This window comes from Cupressus sempervirens, chromosome 5 (assembly GCF_028749045.1).
Source record: "Cupressus sempervirens isolate cs-2001-9-10 chromosome 5, ASM2874904v1, whole genome shotgun sequence".
Classification (NCBI taxonomy): domain Eukaryota; kingdom Viridiplantae; phylum Streptophyta; class Pinopsida; order Cupressales; family Cupressaceae; genus Cupressus; species Cupressus sempervirens.
The window spans coordinates 570,661,115-570,680,151 of NC_143122.1; the positions used below are offsets into that span (position 1 = coordinate 570,661,115).

A 19,037-nucleotide genomic window follows, 5' to 3' on the forward strand; every position below is an offset into this window, starting at 1 on the left:
TTTATTTTTTGAATAAGTTTTATATTCATGTTCAATTATCAAATTATTACTTGTTTATAACTCTGCTTTATATTTTTTGTCATATTGTCAACTTTCTTAGGTTGCTGAGACTAGATTTGCATCTCATACTGTTGTTATGAGACGACTCCTCAAGGCGTGAACGACATTGAGACAAATGGTTATTTGTAACCAATGGGGTGTATGGAAGTCTTCAAATTCAGAGAGAGCCTTGAAGGTTAGGGGTATGGTCTTGGATGAGCATTGGTGGGCTTGTGTACAATTTGTATTGGATTTCACCAAGCCTATCATGACTATGCTACACTTTGCTGATATAGATGCACCTTGCTTGGGGGATGTGTACAATGACATGGACACCATGGTAGAAAAGGTAATGCCTTCCATAGTGTTGGTTCCTAAAACCGCAGATTGGAAATCCAAGAGCCTACCACTTCTCCGATAGGACTTCTCAATCAGTTTTGGCCAACGAATGGGAATACTTCTCAATTCCTGTGCACTTCAGGCTTCGCTACACCTAGGCGGGTAAACTTTCACCTCAAACATTGATTGTCTGGTTCAAGGCTTTTCTATAGCAAATTTAAACTTCTGGAGTTCTTCGGTTGGCAAATCTCTTGAACTTGATCTCACTGAAATTGAATGTTGAGTTTTTGAAATAACTGAAAGAATTGTATAATGTTTGTCAATAATGAATTTTATGCTTGTAGAAGGAATATATAGATTTTCTGACTTCAATAGTAGAAAGACCAGTGCTTCGGCTCATCCAGGCATTAGAGTCAACTTCAGTGAATTATTACATACAACTTTATAATGTTTTACACACTTTATTGCCAACAATTTAAATAATCAAAATGTGACAAATCAAATATTAATACAATCTTAAATTAGTCCAGATTGAATTTTAACTCCTTTGGCAGGGAGACAAACTCGATAGAAATACGAAAATGATTTAATATTTCACAATATCTGTAATGATCCAATTTAAAATGCTAAATGACCATGTCCACTTATCCGACATTTAAATTGTATACAAAATTTCAAAAATTAATTACAAAGGACAATTCACCTGTAGTTTAAATCTCCATGCCTTCAATAATAAACAAAGAACATTTTATTTTATTATTGAAATCAAATAATAGAATTTTTATTACAAAGTCATAATGAGCTCCTTATACCTCCATACAAAATATTATAAAATACTTCTTGTGAATATCTGAATATAGATGATTGTCCAAATATATTCTTTTCTATTTATATCTTCAAATTTCATGAAGAAGCACCTCCATCATATGAAAAGTCACACTTCTTTGTTTATTAATAAACATAATTGGTGGTTTAATCACACTGGTTTAAATAATTTTTTAGTTAAATGGCACCTCTTCAAATTAAATAATTTTTGTCACCCGTGCTTGGACATACTCTTAATCGCATATTTGATAAAAGAAATGACTTGTGGAACTTTTATTATCAACGTTTGATTGCTCTAAACATTCTTACTATTCCGTTTTTATTAAAAATCACTCCATTGATGCTCTTCGTCTACCATATCTTGCGGTCCTGTGATGAAGAATTTTTTTGAGTTTTGCAGCACACAATTTCTGACTGGGATCGCAGTTTGTTTAATTGTTCATTCCTTTATTTCATTTATCGGGTATGATTTTTTTGGAAATGCTTCATCTCCTCAACGGCCAAACTAACTTGCGAGTGTTCTGACACTTCGATGCCCTAGGTGCCATTTCTTATAAAAGTTTGAACTTGCCAGAACTGCTATGCAATCACCAGTATAAAAATCTTGTCACTTGATAACTTTGTGGCTTCTTCTCAACAATATCTGCTACAGAAGACCATTGTCCATGGGCCTCTAAGCACTTTTTTCCTCGGAATTTTCATCTGCTATTCGCTGGGTATCTAATATTAGATATTCAACTCTGTTCCTGTGATTGCTCTCTATATTTTGACGGCTCCTTTCATTATTGCCCCTCTGTATGTCTTCAGCGTTCATAATCCTGGATGGCATCACAATGTTTACATTGTGGGTGAGAAGAATACTTGTGGCTTCCAACAAGAGCCATAAGTCTACGCAATCTGAACTGCATATGGACCTTCCAAATGCATCGATATATCGCATCCTCTATATGTTTGTTAGCTGCTGTAGAAATCATTATCAGTGAATGTTCATGTCTTTCATATCATTTGTTGACTTGCATGTTTGAATATACTGTATTCAGATTTTGACTACTCCCAATGGCACTGCTGACATGGACTTATCGTGATTAATGATGATGATTTTTGCCCAATCTTCACATCTTTGTGATATACATATTTCTGAGTTTGCTACTAGTCAATTTATGCTCTAGTTCATTATTTCCTGTACAATCATATATGCTTCACAATGTTTTCGTACATTTCTGTATATATATGATCAATACTCGTCAATATCATACTTGTTCTCTCTAGATCACCACATAGCCTTCTGCCAATAACAGTTTGCATATTTATAGTGGCTGATATAATTATATGACTGTCACTTCCATCTCTTTATAGCCACTCATCCCTATTACTCATGTGGCCGGTTCAATAGATGCATTCATATTAATATGTTTCTTGGAGATGATGTTTTCTTTTTTTAGAATTTCACATCTTTATTGTAATCTTTTCAATGCATTCTGAAGTGGATCAATCTCTCCTCGGAACTCAACTTTGACATTAAAATTTCAACATATAGACTAGTTTGCAGTCTCTTAGAAGTTTGACTCCATTTTCGTCCAAAAAAGAAATAATGAGCTTCATAAGATTTGAACTGTTCAAACAATTTGATGCATAAATGTAAATCCTTCCGTTCTGAAATATTCATTTGCATCTCAGACAGTGATTTAGAACATTTCCATGATATGTTTGATATCGGATACTTTTGTAAAGTGCTGAAATGCATACATATATGAACCATTTTCTTTTCTACATTCTCCTGATCATGACTCTTGGTGCTTTTTAGCATATTTGTTTGAACATAAGTAGTGCATAAGATCTGAAAACTAGCCCCTTGACATGGTGTTTGGGACTCTAAATTTGCCAAAATTTAGAGTTCCATCGCATAGAAGCATATGAGACTAACCCCACAGAATGTGAAGCCTTGTGCAATAAGGTAGAGGCAATCATTCATCATCGTTGGGAGAAGATGACTACCCCATTGCACCTCCTTGCATATGCCCTATAGCTAGGAAATACTTGCTATGCCAGATAGAGTTGCACCATATGCGGATGAAGAAGATGCTACTAGGTGCTACACTGCATTTGCAAGACTCTTCCCAGATGATGAAATGCACAAAAAGGTGAGGCTAGAATTTGGCTTATTTGCTTTTGGATCAAAACTTACTCCATATGCAATAAAAGACCAAAATGACATGGGAGCTATCACATGGTGGTACATGTATGGTCAATCATTCAAGAGTCTACAACCTCTTGCAATCGAGATCCTCTCACAAGTAAGTTTTCATTTATTTTTGATTTAACAATTGTATTCTACAATTTAGTGTTCAACATTCTTTAATTTGCTTTTCATTTTATGTTTAATTTTATGAACACTATCTAGGTTGCAAGTTCTTCTGTTGCTGAACAGAGTTGGAGTACATACTCCTATATCCATTCAGTGAAGCGCAACTAGTTTGGCTCAAAAAAATCTAAGGACTTGGTTTATATCAAACTAACAAGAATGGGAATTGGCAAGGCCAAATCGAATTGCAAATTGGTCATGAAGCAATAAATTTAAAGACCCTTGAAATTTAGAGATTTTAACAATTTAAAGCTTGTTTCATGCACCCTATATTGAATATAACTTAAAACACTATAATATCATTAAATAGAAGCCAACATGCATAAACATGGAACATAAATGATAGATCCATCACACATTTAATTACGTTACACATAAAATGTAAATTGTAGTTGAAGTAAATAGAAATCATAGGATCATAATGAGGCAAATCATAGAATGCATCTAAGATGAAGATCCATAAGACATCAAATCATAAATGTATGTAAGATGAAGAATCAAGATCCATGAAATGTATGTTTATTAGTATTTGTAAATGTATGTATATTAGTATCTGTAAATGTTTCTTTTTTTTGGTGCTCTTCCTTCTTGCTAGTTGCAAACTTGTGGTTTTTCTTTTCTCTTCTTCTCTCTCTCACTTTTCTTCTCTTCTACTCATGCTAAACAATTATAAGGCCCTTTAGGGTTAAAACAAAGAGGAGAGGCAAAAAAATAAATTTAAAAAATGTGTTTTTATTAAAATTTGACTTGACTTTTTCCCTACTTGCGTGGTTGATTTTTCCTGATTCATAGAGGTGATTCATGCGATTTTTTGCATGAATTGCATGAATCAACGATTCATGCAGTTCATGCCATGAAATCGTTGAATTGATTCACCGGTTCCAAAAAAATCAAGAACCATGAATCAAATCTCCAAATTGGCGATTCAAGCAATTTCATAGCAATTCTCGTTACTATCGTTTATATACATACCAACTTGTGTCTTTTGTCACGTAAGGAGGATGGATACAAGGAATGGTCAACCAAGCTTTGGGATGTAGCCCCTGAATGTGCAAACTTGGATGCAACACTTCAAGATTTTACTGTAATGACAGATGATGATGTTGATAACATCATGACACATGCATCTAGCACAAGTGGAACCATGTTTGGTTCAAATGAACTTGCAAGTGTTGCAGCAAAAGGAGATGATGAGAATGTGGAATTTTTTGAGAATCCTTATGATTAAGATTGACTGAATTTTATTTGTGAATCTTGAGCCTTGACTCTTGGTTGATCAACATTGAATCATGAATTATGTTTTTATTTTGTAATTTGAATTGCATTGGAATCTTGAACTTGAGTAATTTACTAATTAGACATTACGGTTATTTTAGTTTGAATTATTAATGGTGAAATATTATGCTAATTGCTATGGAATGGTATATTTTTGTATATTTCTTGCATTTCTTTGCATACATAAACTATAGTGTGTATATATATATATTGACGCACCCAAATGCATCCAAAATCCCCCTCAATAAAATTAGCGCATTAGCACCTAGCACTCGCATCAACATCAAAACCATCATGGGTAACTTAGGTTTCGAGTACTAGGGGTCTAAATTTATGATCCCAAAGTGTTCAACACCTCTCTAGTTAAACCCATGTGCTGCATCTTTTGAATGCACTCCCAAAAAATACAAATAGATTGTAGCTCCTCCATGATAGTTCCTAACCCCTACAATCAAGAATTCCATCTAGGCAGACCAGGTACTTGATTTTGGAGAAATTAATTACTTATACACTACTATTAGTAGTTGGTCAAAGATGCATCACAAGGTTTGTTGTAACCCTAAAGTGATTGCATGATGGAACTCCTCTTACACATCATACAGAACTCTCCTAATGGTAGGATTCATCATACTATAGGAATCTTAAGTTTACTCTCTAAGGTGACACACTAGTCCTTAGGGAGCACAATTATAATCATATTAAAATATTTTTAGTATAGGTTTATAATGCACATTTCTAATAATCTCCCTCTTGTAATTAAGATTGCATAAGGCACAGACAAACAAACAAAAACTAAGAACTAGGGCTAGAAATGCCAATAACCATCGTACACGAATGAAACATATTAGATCTCATTGGCATCACTCACTAGACTAGACCAGACTCACCATGCCTTGTAATGAAATGCATTTATGAAGCGTAGATTAGCTTAGCTCTTCACCATTACCTTCTTGTTACCCACCATGTCACAAGCATAATGGCATTGAACATTAATGTGCTTTATTAGGTATGAAACATGTGATGCTTTGTCAAAATTGCCATATCTATTGTTACAGTCTTCTACAAGAGGTCATCATTTAAATATAGTCATTTAAACATTGCTTCTATAGGCTCGAGTAGCTACATTGTACTTTATTTTGTAGTTGGAAGATTAGAAACTGCTTGCTTCTTCCTTATCAAACTAATTGTTCCACCAAGCAAAGAAAAACATTGCCATTGTTGAAGCTTTTGCTATCATTGTTTCCAACCCAATTTACATCAATGAAATTCGTAATATTCACTATCCTGGATGTAAATGTGTTATGTTTCCTATTGGGACTTTTACTTGATATACCCTAAAATTCCCAACTGGGGTTGGGATTGTTCTTGGAGATGGTAATTTACTTAGTTCTAAGTTACTCACATGGGTTTTGGATGTGGGTACAAGAACCCATGCTATTAGAGACATTCCCCAAGCACGGTGCATCTGTATCAGTAAACTAGACCATCATGGTGATAGGCTCGAATTCCAATAGATGTTACACATAAGACCAATAATCGTCATCCAAGATCAATGACTTGACTTTTGGGCCTCCTTTGAATTTGACTACATACACCCCATTGGTTGCTAATAACCGTTTGAACCAATGTCTCTTGGACCTTCAAAACTTGTCTCATAGCAATTGTATGAGATGCAAACTGGGTCTCAACAACCTAGGATCATGTTAATATAAGTTAATAACACATTAAAATATATAGATAACACATCTAAAAATATTACAAATTTATGTACACATTGATATTGAACATGACATAAATGAAAAAAAATAAAATAAATTTACCTTCAACAATTCCAATCTTAAGAAAGTTCTGAAAATTTCTTTTGACATCTGGTGGTTCGTTACAAACATCTAGATCCCCTCACCGTATTGGTATATTTCTTCCACCCACTATATTTGGGTGCCAACTATTGACATCACCAAGTTGAGGGTATTTATGGTGCATGGTGTCCGAAAAATGTGCTTATATCTTGACTCAACCAATGCACCTGCAACCATACATTTTTTTGCATTGTCCATAATTACTTGGATTACATTCTCATGATCAATTATCTCTATGGAATGAATGAAGATTTTGGAAACAAACTCTCCATCTTTGACATCCTTTTCACAATTATCCGCCCTTCAAAACATTGCTCCCTTTGGAGGACACCGCAATAACATTTATTTATGGATGGTTCTTGTAATCTTTGAATCCATCAGAAACAATAGAAATACTTGATTCAATCAAAGAATCTTTAATGAGGCCTCTACATAACTCTTCTTTCTTTACAATAAGGTGGTACACACCATTTTATACCCAAGTCTTCTGAAATTGGGAAGTGCACTATTGGATTGCTGACACTGTGTCTCGCCAATATGGTCATCTCACCAAGTTGAACAAATGACCATTGGCATAGATGTGGATGGAACTCTAGATTTTGGCAAAATTAAGAGTCCCAAATACCATGCCAAAGGGAGAATCTTCAGATCTTACCCACTACTTATATCCAAACAATATGTTTCAAAACACCAAGAGCCGTGACCAGAAGAATGTGAAGAAGAGGACTGGTTCTGAACATTGATACAAGTCATCCTATTATGATTTTCAGAGTACAAATAAAGAGGCCATAGTATCATAGTCAGGAAAAGTCATCCTGAGAGATACTATACATCACTATGTATGTCAAATTCATGAAGAATGAATGTGCAGTGTATTCAGTCTATTAGTGATGCTTCTGCCATACATATAATTATTCAGTTTTCAATTGTATTGTGTTATATGAATGCATATTGGAATTACTATTGAGGAGATTTGTTGAACCATGAAGCATATTCAAGGCACAAATTGATTATAACTGGAGAATATTCAGAGACAAAGGGGCGCATACTAAAAAAGGACACAGTGAGTGTTCTCAGCAAATGGATCAGTGCATGTACAAGGAATCTGCAGTATACATCATTTTTGGAAGCATTTATCTTTGGAGTCTTCTTCATTGATACATCTGAAGGCAGTTATTATCTATAAGCACTAGCATAGTAGGGATCTCATGCTAAATATACAGGGATATGTGACACAACAACATGACAAATGTTTGACAGTGGAGTGTCTAAATTGTTTGGAGTATTCTTTAGCATAATCCAAAGTCTTTGGTTCTGATGCAGACAAATTCTATAAAATCGATGATTACCTCCAACTATTGAACCATGCAACAAGTCTGGTTTATCACTATTAGGTAGTTTGTGCTAAGACTTTACTGCAAAATATGGAGTTGTCCTGACACTGCAAGTAGATGCTTGAAGCGAACATAGTGGAGTTTGTATAATCTGGAGACAATCTTTTATAAACATATGTCGCACATGCACAGAGAAGAAATGATCTTCCTAAGAGATGATTATTTCTGGGAGGCTATTAGAGTTTTAGAAGGATTTGCAAAAGGGTCAATACATTTCAGAGGCAAAGAAAGAGAAAATGGTCCAGAAGTGCGTATGCTGTTGCAAGGGAGAAACCTGATAGCTTTATAATATTGAATTTTTGCATTCCTGAGGCACGATAATAACCATTAACGTGACAGGGATTTGTTGCCAACCAGGAAATTGGAGCAGACATGACAAGCAAATAATGGGCCAGTTAGAGGGAACAAAAACAAAAAAAGAATAGATTGGAGTTAGCTGGATGGCAGAGGGGAATAAGGATTGCTCCTTATGATGATAACTTATGGCCTATGCCTATAAAACTGACAGGACAAATTACTTGCAGCAATAGACAAACTAGCCACCCAGTACTTAAGAAGTAGTTGATGGAGAAAATTTGAAACATTCAGCAAATTAAGTCACCCATGTGTATGAATTAAAGCCACGAATGACGAAGACAGGGAAGTGATAATAATAGTTAGAAAAGCCAAGTCAATAGGAGGAAAATACACAGTCATGAATCACAAGAGATGCAAACAAAGATAAGGCAAGGGTTGAGATGAGGCTTCCAGTCCACGTTGGGCTTAAATCTTGCTATGTCATCATAAATCTGGAATCACCACTCCGGTAGAGGAAGATAATATTCTTGAGGTATTGAGTATGTATAAAGAAGGAAACTATCACATAGACAAAGACAAAGTTTGCAGATGAAAAAGTGACGACTTAGGAATCGATTCGGCAAGTAAAACAATTCATATGTATTCAACGCTATATGCTGCCAAGGAAGGAATAACGATAGAGGAGAAACTTCAGACTAGGGAATAGAATTGAATCGTGGGGACAATGATTGCATTGAAGCAACAAGGGTCACGTAGTGGCTAAGTACTTGCCTCCATTAAGTATAGTTATTAGGATTATTTTAATCAATATTGAATAAAGTATAGTTATAATAAGATTGGTTAAAAAATTGTATGTTGATAATCTCTACTTACATAGAATAGAACTTGAGATAATTAAGGAAGTTTTGTCTAAAACATATGGTTTTTATATAGATAAAGTGTCTATTCATACAAAGTTTTTTTCTTTTCTTATGGTAAACATATTTAAAGCTATTTCAAAATGTATGAAACATAGTTATAGATAGTAGCGAGCTCATAATAGTAACCTAATTTTCTAAATCTAGGTACTACTGAGTGTATGGTAATTTTAATTGTATATTTAAAATAAGATTCAAATTCTTTAAATTAGAAACATTGAAAAAACTTAAAAATTAAATGACACTACTTAATTCCCTTAATGTTTAATATATCTTAATGTTCTATATCATATGCATTATTATATCGTTAAATATTTATATATAAAACATAAATTATAATTATTATAGAATTATTTTTAAAAATATCAATTTAAATATAAACTACAATTAAATATATAATTAAAACTAAACATTGATCATTAATTTGAATCCTATATGTGCTTTTTATTTTTTGTGCTTCTTAATTTTATAATGGTTTGTAAGAGATGGTTATGATGGAATTTAATTTTTATTTAACATCATTTAATTGGTTAAATATTTTCACATTCTGTACAATGAATACATATAAATAGATAAATGATCCACATTAAGGACATGATAAATGGGCGAGCTTAAAATTAGGATAAAAATACTTAGTTGAAGAAAATAACGACAATAATAATGGACTAAGGATTAAAATAGTATTTTATAAAAATCATATCTCAAAAATTCATAAATCTGCATATAAGACTCCAATTCTACCAATCAGAACATAGAAAATTAATATATAAAATTTAAAAAGTTAAAAAATTGTCATTTAACTTTTAAAACATAATATAGATATAAAAAAATCAAATCAAATGAAATATGATTGGTACATTAGAGCTCATTTAATAACTCATTAACGCTAGGAATTCAAAAAGTGCCACAATAGTACTTAGCCTACCGGCAAAAACTAATAATGCTAAGGAGATTATGAAGCGATATTTGAAATCTCGCTATGATATGGTGACAATGCATAATTTTTTATTATTCAATCCAATGGAACTACAAGCCGAGAATCACTAGTTATTTAATATTAGCCAAGTTTATGTTTAATTGAAAAGATACAAAGTAAGTGGTGACCGTTCTGGTCAGAAGTCACGTCTATTCTTTGGAAATAAAGTATATAAATAGGAGATGTATCATCTAAAAAAAGAATAAGACACATTTGAAAAAATACAGTTTTGGAAGAAGAGGAAAGGAGATATATTAAAAAAGGATAATATGGAGAAGTAAAATATTTTATGCAATTATGATGTACTGGATACTGTAAATAAGTAAAGACCATTTGTCCTCATTTTCAATTTTTCAAAATTAATTCAAGAATACTATTGCTTCTTATTTGTCTTGAAAATTGAAGTTCAAAACATTTCTTTCAGATTTATCCCCTGTGATATTAATTCTAAATTAATTGCTACTAAACAACATAGAGGTTGATTTCAATACAAGTCTTCGATTATTAGAATTTGCATACGTAATGTTGTCTATGTAAGTTTTGTCTAATTGGTTTTCCGAAGAAATTAAATTTAATTAGACCAAGGGTTGTATTGCCAATTGAAGCATCAATCTATAATGTAGTAGATGGTATAGTACTGTCTCTCAAGGTTATACAAGGGTCTGGGAAAGTTTGACTCTATTTTCCCAAGGCCGGATAAGGGATTGGTTTGTAGTTTATTTTGTGAAAGTGGGTTGATGTCTCAGGTATTGAAGTTCAATATCCAGTTATAACCATAATTCATATTATCTTCATTCAAACAATATTCATTTCACAAACAAATATTTCAAGCATTCTTATAACTTCATTTTGATCGAGTTTGAGGATTCTGCCAATCTAAGAACTCACCAAATCTAAATTCACTATATAAAAGGTTTGAACCAGGTGAGCAAGTTTGGAGTGAAGGTTTACTTGCCTAGGTGTAGCGAAGCTTAAAGTGCAGGGGAATTTGGATTCTTCTTGTTCATTGGCTAGAACTGATTGAGGAATCCTATTGGAGAATTGTTAAAGCTCTTGGATGTTCAATCCATGGTTTTGGGAACCAACAAATGCAATGTGCAATTTTTGTTTCAGCAATCTAATGGATCTCTCTTGTAGGTGGAAATCTCTACCTCATCTTCCACTTACGTAGAGGGTGTGGGCAAGAAGGGATTTTTAGAGGCCTCTATTGTATCAATGGGTAAATTCATTGCCTTTTCTTTCCGGAAGTATAAGTACGTTGTTTTCTTTTCACAATCAATATGTCAACATTTTCTTGTTCTTTTATGAATCTCAATATTTCTATAGGAGACAACCCCTTCTTATTTGGGCCCTCATACATTTCAATCTCTTTAGCAACAAGGCCCATAAAATGAACAGTCACTCAAGAATAAGCTATTACATTGTGTATTACAAAACTTATGCTTCCAAATATATCCCATGTTGACAGTGGATCAATGTCCCTCACTAAATTTGCGACATGGTTTAACAACCTCCCGTGTCTTCTATAAGTCTAGTGGTTGTGTTGGGATTACTAGGACAAAATTTTGGTGCAATGGAAACCCTAGCGGTTAACAAGTGGTATTAGAGCTTGGTTACAGGTTGAAATCCTTGTAGGCCACGACGAGTGATGTTGGGAAGGGGATTGTTGGTAGTGGGCCACCATCCCTTGTTGGATTCACAACATGGTTTAACAACATCTCGTGTCTTCTATAAGTCTAGTGGTTGTATTAGGCATTAATAGGTAAATCTTTTGGTGCAATGGCAACCCTAGTAGCTAACATCCCCCACTTCCTAGAATTTGTGCAAGCCTTGTGGCATGTCTCCATAAAAGGGATCCTTTAACAATTTTGAATCTGTGGTTTCCTTCTAGATGCAATGAACTTTGCCTATTGGGCATTCTTGCATTTCAAAAAAAAATTTGAGAAAAGCATCACAAATTTTAAAAAATTCATCAAATGACCTAAGTAGGATTTTAAATGCTTAATCTTAGGCATTTAAATCTACTTATGGAGGCTTTTTGGCACTCCATGAATGATCTATTTTGAAAAAAAAAAAAAAAACACTTACCCTTTTAAATGCCAAAATGGAGAGAAAATGAGTTGAGAGCACGAGTCAACAAAATGATATGTTTTTAGGTTGACTGACCACATAAAGGGCTGTTTTGGCCATTCTTGCATTCTAAAAAAAAAATTGAGAAAAAGCATCACAAATTTTAAAAAATTCATCAAATGAGAAATAAGGATTTAAATGCTTAATATTAGGCATTTAAATCTACTTGTGGAGGCTATTTGGTACTCCATGAATGATCTACTTTGAAAAAAAAAAAACATCTGCCCTTTTAAATGCCAAAATGGAGAGAAAATGAGTTGAGAGCATGAGTCAACAAAATGATAAGTTTTTAGGTTGACTGACCACATAAAGGGCCGTTTTAGGGGTTTTAGGAGAAAAAAAAATGAATTTTTAATGTTTTCTGAGTCATTTTAAGTGATTGGGCCATAGATATGCTTTGGATGCATCTAGGATGCGCATTTGGGATTGTGATGTGTATCCAAGGGCATCCACTGTCCATGACACACATTGTGAACGCATATGGAGTGCATTCAAACTGCACATCCAAAGTGGTACACATTCAGATCCGGCATGCAGGTCCAGGGTGTGCATACAAATGCGTATCGGTTTAGATGCACAGTCTAGATATGCTTTAGATGGATCTAGGACGCACATCCTCGACTATGGATGCGCATTGTAGATGCATCCAAACTACGCATCTTCACTGTTATGCATCTAGATCCAATACACAAGCCAAGGGTGCACATCCTGTAACTTGGTTTTTGTAATGTTCCCTACTAGTTGGCTGCTAATTTCCAGTGATTAACATACAACACTAAGAATTTAAATCAGATTCAACTAAGAAATAGTTACAGATTCATAATACTTTTGATAGTTAACATACTTAAGCCTTAATTCCTTCTCTCCTTAAAATCAACCCATCTTGGGACTCACCTACCTTGTGAGGATTTACTCCTTTTGCTACACAATGCCAATCTATCCCCTTAAGGGGTTATAGTGAGTGATTCAAGAATGGTTTTTGTATAATGTGTAATATTCTATTTCAACCAAAACATAACAGTTTGATCTGCAGGTTACATTCGGATATCTATCTCTTATTTTAATTGATTAGAAGAAGAGATAAGTTTCCAATTTCATTCCATATTGATCCTTCTTCCCCCTCTATATTTTTTGTGAGGAAGGATCACACCTCTTTACCATGTCTTCCATTTTTAATGGTCACACCATTTTACAATTACCTCCCTTGAAAGAGCCATAACCCTCCATCATTGCTGCCCCTTTGGAAGTTACTTCCTTCTCCCATTAATCCTTCCTTAATTCCTATGCTCTCTTTATGCAGATCGGAACTATCTTATATCCCAAAACAAAACTTACTATGATTATCTTCCATTTGACGATCCCTTCTTCCATGCCTTCAACAAATGCCTCAAAGCTACTATTCTAGGAGTATAATAATTCTCTAAATCCTTCATCCCTTAGTAGTTTGTTGTTGGAAGAAGTTGAAGTTGTTGATAACCATTGAATAAATAATGTAAGTCCGTTTGTGATAATCAGCATATCTCATCATAAAACTTGAGTGAAAGTTCACAATTGAGAAGGAACCTTGAGAATGTTTCACTTGATGCACAATCTAGATACATTGTTTCACATATGAGCTTCCTTATTCAAGAGAGAGTTAGAGATTTTCTATTTCATCTTGGAATATTAAGTATTCAATTATGTATGTTGTTGTGGAATAATGCTCATATCAATAAGGAGATAATTTTCAAACTTGAATTTCTTTTGGAAATCCAAGTCCAAATGGATAGTCCAATTACATGTAGTACTTAAATTGCTACTAAGAGTGCAAAGATCAAGATCAAGGGATCAAGAAGAAATCAAGAATTCAAGAAAAAGCAAATTCAAGTTATGTCAATGAGGAAATAGAGAAGATTTATGAAGATGAAGTAATCACCAAGGATTTAATAAGTCGAGTATTAAAAGATATTTTCTCATTATCAAGAGATATTTGACAAGTCTATAAGGTAGGCATGCTGAGGTGGTGCTCACTCATCCTTAGCCAATCAGAAAATTCAAAGGTTCACCTATCAAGATTCAACCAGTCAAATTACGCTAAGTGTACATGTGGAAGTCATCTAATGCCTCTACCTAACCTATTTTCTGATTAGTCAATAAAAACATTATTATTTTCTAATTGGCCCACAAAGTGGTGTTTCATTTCGATTGGCCCATTTATGGTTGCCCCTTTATCTAGGGGTTATACCTAATCTATTTCTAATTGGCTCTTTGAAGCAATGCAATTTTTCTATTGGCCCACATGATGGTGCTTTAATGTAATTGGGGAAGCATTTAGTGCTTGTGCCAGTTAGGTAGCTTAAGGCTTTGGTGGATTAATCTTTGATCTTGATTTCAAATCAATCATGGCCACTCATTGTATTGGGAACTACTATAAAAGGCCAAGGCCTTGTCATTTGTAAAAGAGAGACTTGTTGAAATTTTTGCTAAAATGCTATCAAAGTAATTGCTAATTCATTATTGGTCTTCATGGTGGATTACTTGCGTTGCTTAGGAGTATTGTATGGTTTCTACATTTCCTCATTTAGATTAGGATTTATTTCACGTTGGTTTGAAGTAATATTTAGTTGAATGGAAGATATTTTGGTTGCATTTTTGGTGAACTTGCTTACACCAAACCTGTAATGACCCAATTTCCTATCCTTTAATTGATTTCCTTTATCACAAAAGAGAGCAATATATGTATATATTCCTGAGCAAGGGAATTTAGTGTTGGAACAGATTAATTGCTTAGTGGAAATATCCTAACTATCAAACAATAAAGAGAAATTGAAATTTAACAGTTATGAACATGAAACGGAAAGATCATTAACTAGCTAATACACTTAGTAGCTTTTCACATAAGGAAGGGAAAATCATGCAACAACTTAATTAATTATACCTCTATTTGAATTTAATACATATGTAAAAGAATAAGACACCCGTCATCTACATTAGGCTAAGGTTGAATCCTGATCCGTCTTGTGCAAGTCTTGGCATTGGTGGAGAGGAAAAGCATTGACAGAGGGTTAACCACCCAACCACGGACCTAGTGTATCCCCTCTCACTCTCCACTCAGAATGGCCCTACCCTGTGCGGGAAAGAGCACAGGAACACAGTCACGTCCTACCACTTGAGCATTCTGGTGTTAGAGTGTCAACCACTCAGCCAGCTAGACTCTGGATTCCCTCCTAACAATCTATCTATCCTACTGATGGCTATTCTGACCCTTAGTGATTATAGCTGCATCAATTGCCACTAAACCTACCTTGGGCAGTGATTTACATGGACACTGAGTGCCTGATCACCCATTGCTCGACTTGACAAACAAGACTCCCGTCATTGAACCACCATGAGTTGACTAGGTTATGTTTGCTTAACTGTCCTTTCTTCCTTGGTTATTCTTACTAATATAATTCTCACATTTGTAGGATCTTCCCATGCAATCCATAATTTCATGTGTTTACATCTTCATCTCAGTCCCACTTGACTGTCCTTGATGATTCATCGATGTTTCCATGTATATTTATTTTGTAAAATAAAGCAATGGCTTTATTCTTCTCAGGGAAGTACCCCAGTCTCCTATTTTTGAAAAATTGCTGTACCAGTACCAGAGACCTCCAAGTCTCACTGTCTCCTGCTGACCTTGGTATTTTTTGTCAAATATATTATCACATTGTTGTCACTGCTTACAATTGATCTGACATTGCAATCGAGACGAAGGCGCGTATTGGTACTTGCGGCATTCATCCTCCTCCATCCAACCATACATTCTTACCTCCACCCATACCTTCGTACGGTCATCGTACAACCTCTGAATCATTGTATGACAATCCTACCCACACCTTTGTATGACATCTTCCTCCATATGACACACCCATTTTTCCCTCCGTACATACTCAACTATCTTTCCTCACCATACGGACACAATACTAACCATCTAGATACACAAGTCTGTACCACACTCCTGTCATCACCGTACAGATCAGACAGACCACCGTACAACACCATCCTAGGCTCAGATCATACGCCTTTGGCACATTTGACTTGTCATCTCCGTACGGATCTTGTCAACGTACTTCTGTGGAAGGAATAGAGGCGTACGAATTCATACACCCAGAATGGAACATTACATTCTGCAATGTAGGAGAGGTTTACGTGAATTTCAAAACTGGAGGTACAATACCAAGTTCCTTTATAATTACAAATTCTATTTCAGAAGTTAATAGATGTGTTGTCTTGAATTGTATATACATTGCAATCAATAAGAAGCATTTCAGCTCTATGATTTGGAATTTAGTTTCAGTTTTACTTCCGTGCATAGTGTAGTTGTATTTTGTCAATCATCATAAAAAATCCAAAAAGACATACATTCAAAAACCAAAAAAATTACAAATCCCTTCCAAAAAAAACTAAAAAATAGTCAATTTCCAGATTGGCTAGAGATTGAACCAGCTGTGTTCATCACACTACCTTAGGAGATTACACTTGCTATGTTGATGTCAATTGGTAAACATAGTCTATTAGAGTCACAAATACATTCTCAGTTTCTTACATTCTAGGAGTAGAATAGCTTTCTAAACCCTCTTTGTTGCAGTCTGTTTGGTTTGAAATAGTTGAAGTGGTTGATATCCATTGATTGAACAACGTAAGCCTGTCTGTGATATCCACTATATCTGTCATTAAAACTGAATTAAAGGCCACAATAAGAAGGAACCTAGGGGTTCTCATTTGATCACACAATCCATATACATTGTTTAGCGTATGAGCATCCTTATTCAAGAGAGAGTTGGAGATTTAGTGTTTCATCCTGGGATACTGAGTATTTGGTTCTGCATGTTATAGTGACATACAACTCACCTCAACAAAACTATGGATTTGTTACATTCACTTATGATACGAGTATGAAGTTCAATGGAGTTCCATAGAAAAATCCGTTTGCCAGCACTATGGCTCCTTTGATTATTTTTACAGCTGTTATTGTGAAAGACAAGCTGCACATCTAAATTATTCATTCATCTAACTCCTAGAGATTAGATTTCCAGGTAAACCAAGCACATGCAAAACACCAAAGAGAGAATTTTATCCTTCCCATTTTGGAACGTTAATTTGAATTTTGACCTTTCCAGGAACAATGATCTTGTGAGATATATTCTCCCCTAAGAAGACTTAATCCTTATCATAACTTTCATATGTGGAAAGTCACTCTGTGGGGAGTTGCATGAAAATAATTTTCTAAGTTGATCATTCGTTCATCTTCGCATGTTTACATTCTTGGAGATACCAAGAACACATCTCCAACTTCTTTGTTGATGGAGTTTGTATTTGAGGGAGATGAATCACTAGATCACTAGTCTGCTTTTTTCAGTCTCCATTGCTTCTTGAAATGATCAATTTTACAACATTGTATAACATTTAGCCATAGATTTAGCTTTGCCTCTGGGTCTAGGTCTCATATCTCCAGTTTTTTCCTTCCTTTCTCTTTAGATATCTCTCTCACACTGAGAACATTGTTCATAGAGTCAGCTACGGTGATATCCCTCTCACAGTGAGAACATTCTTTGTATAATCAGCCATGGACTTAACGCCTTTTTTCTTCTGATGATGAGAGTACAACAAACTCTTCCAGCTTCAACTTTTCAGCTTTAATACTGATAGCCATCACCAAGTTATCCCATGAGTTCAACAAAGAGCATGGCAAGTTATTGTTCTTGTCTTCTTCATCTTATTTTTTACATCTATACATGCTGACTGACTCACAATAATGTTAATTGCATTGGAGCGTTTGTCATGAAGCCTCCATGACTCAATTCTTAGGGAGCATAACTTCTTTTGTAGAAGATTTTTTTTTTTTTTTGGAAATATTGGTATTACATATTTGTTTTTACAAATGAATGTCTAGAATCTCCTTTTATCTCTCTCTCTCTCTCTCTCTCTCTCTCTCTCTCTCTATATATATATATATATATATATATATATATATATATATATATATGTATGTATGTATGTACATATAAAGTGTTTGATGTATATCCTATACCACTAAATTTTCTTCATTTTTTCATCAAGGGCTTGGTTACTATGTGCTCTTCAGATTGATGCAGCTGTCTCAAATGATTCCAAAAAACAAGATATAATGCTAGGTTTAGTTTGTAGCAATTGTGATTCTTATTTCTTTATTAATGTAAGGTTGATTCATTGTTGACTGTTTATCATCCTTGTAACTGTCATGTAACTGTCAAGTTTACCTCATTGCAGGGAACATTACTAGCAATACGGGATTGGTTTAGAGATTACAAGATTCCAGATGGAAAACCTGCCAATAAGTTTGGCCTTGGTAATAAGGCAGCAAACAAGGTTAGTGTGTAATTATTTCATTTCCTTATGACTGAGTCCAAATTACATCGAGTTCTTTGAAAAGAGGAATTTGGACTGTTTTCTTTTCTGAAGATATGTTATGCCTCAAATCTGTGATTATGGTTTCATACGAGACTATTTTTTATAACACTAGATAGTTTCCAATCCCCCAAATATAACCAATAACCTGATATTGGAAATAAACAGAAGATGGTTCAGATGGAGTAGGGGAGCTCTTTGCTGCTCAAGATG

General features: G+C 34.4%; 2 protein-coding genes across 2 annotated transcripts in view; both read left to right on the forward strand.

Moving 5' to 3' along the window:
* LOC149557212 (soluble inorganic pyrophosphatase 6, chloroplastic-like) overlaps nucleotides 1-19,037 on the forward strand; it is a 96,305-nt gene that overhangs the window by 56,589 nt on the left and 20,679 nt on the right. The window contains exon 5 of the mRNA XM_089831928.1: nucleotides 18,687-18,785. Coding sequence (XP_089688054.1) covers nucleotides 18,687-18,785 — 99 coding nt within the window. The remainder of the gene's footprint in view (nucleotides 1-18,686; nucleotides 18,786-19,037) is intronic.
* LOC149557213 (uncharacterized) lies at nucleotides 1,221-3,763 on the forward strand. Its single transcript, XM_089785955.1, has 2 exons — nucleotides 1,221-3,497; nucleotides 3,605-3,763. Exons 1-2 carry the CDS (start codon nucleotides 3,246-3,248, stop codon nucleotides 3,674-3,676), a joined length of 324 nt encoding a protein of 107 aa, XP_089642081.1. The 5' UTR covers nucleotides 1,221-3,245; the 3' UTR covers nucleotides 3,677-3,763.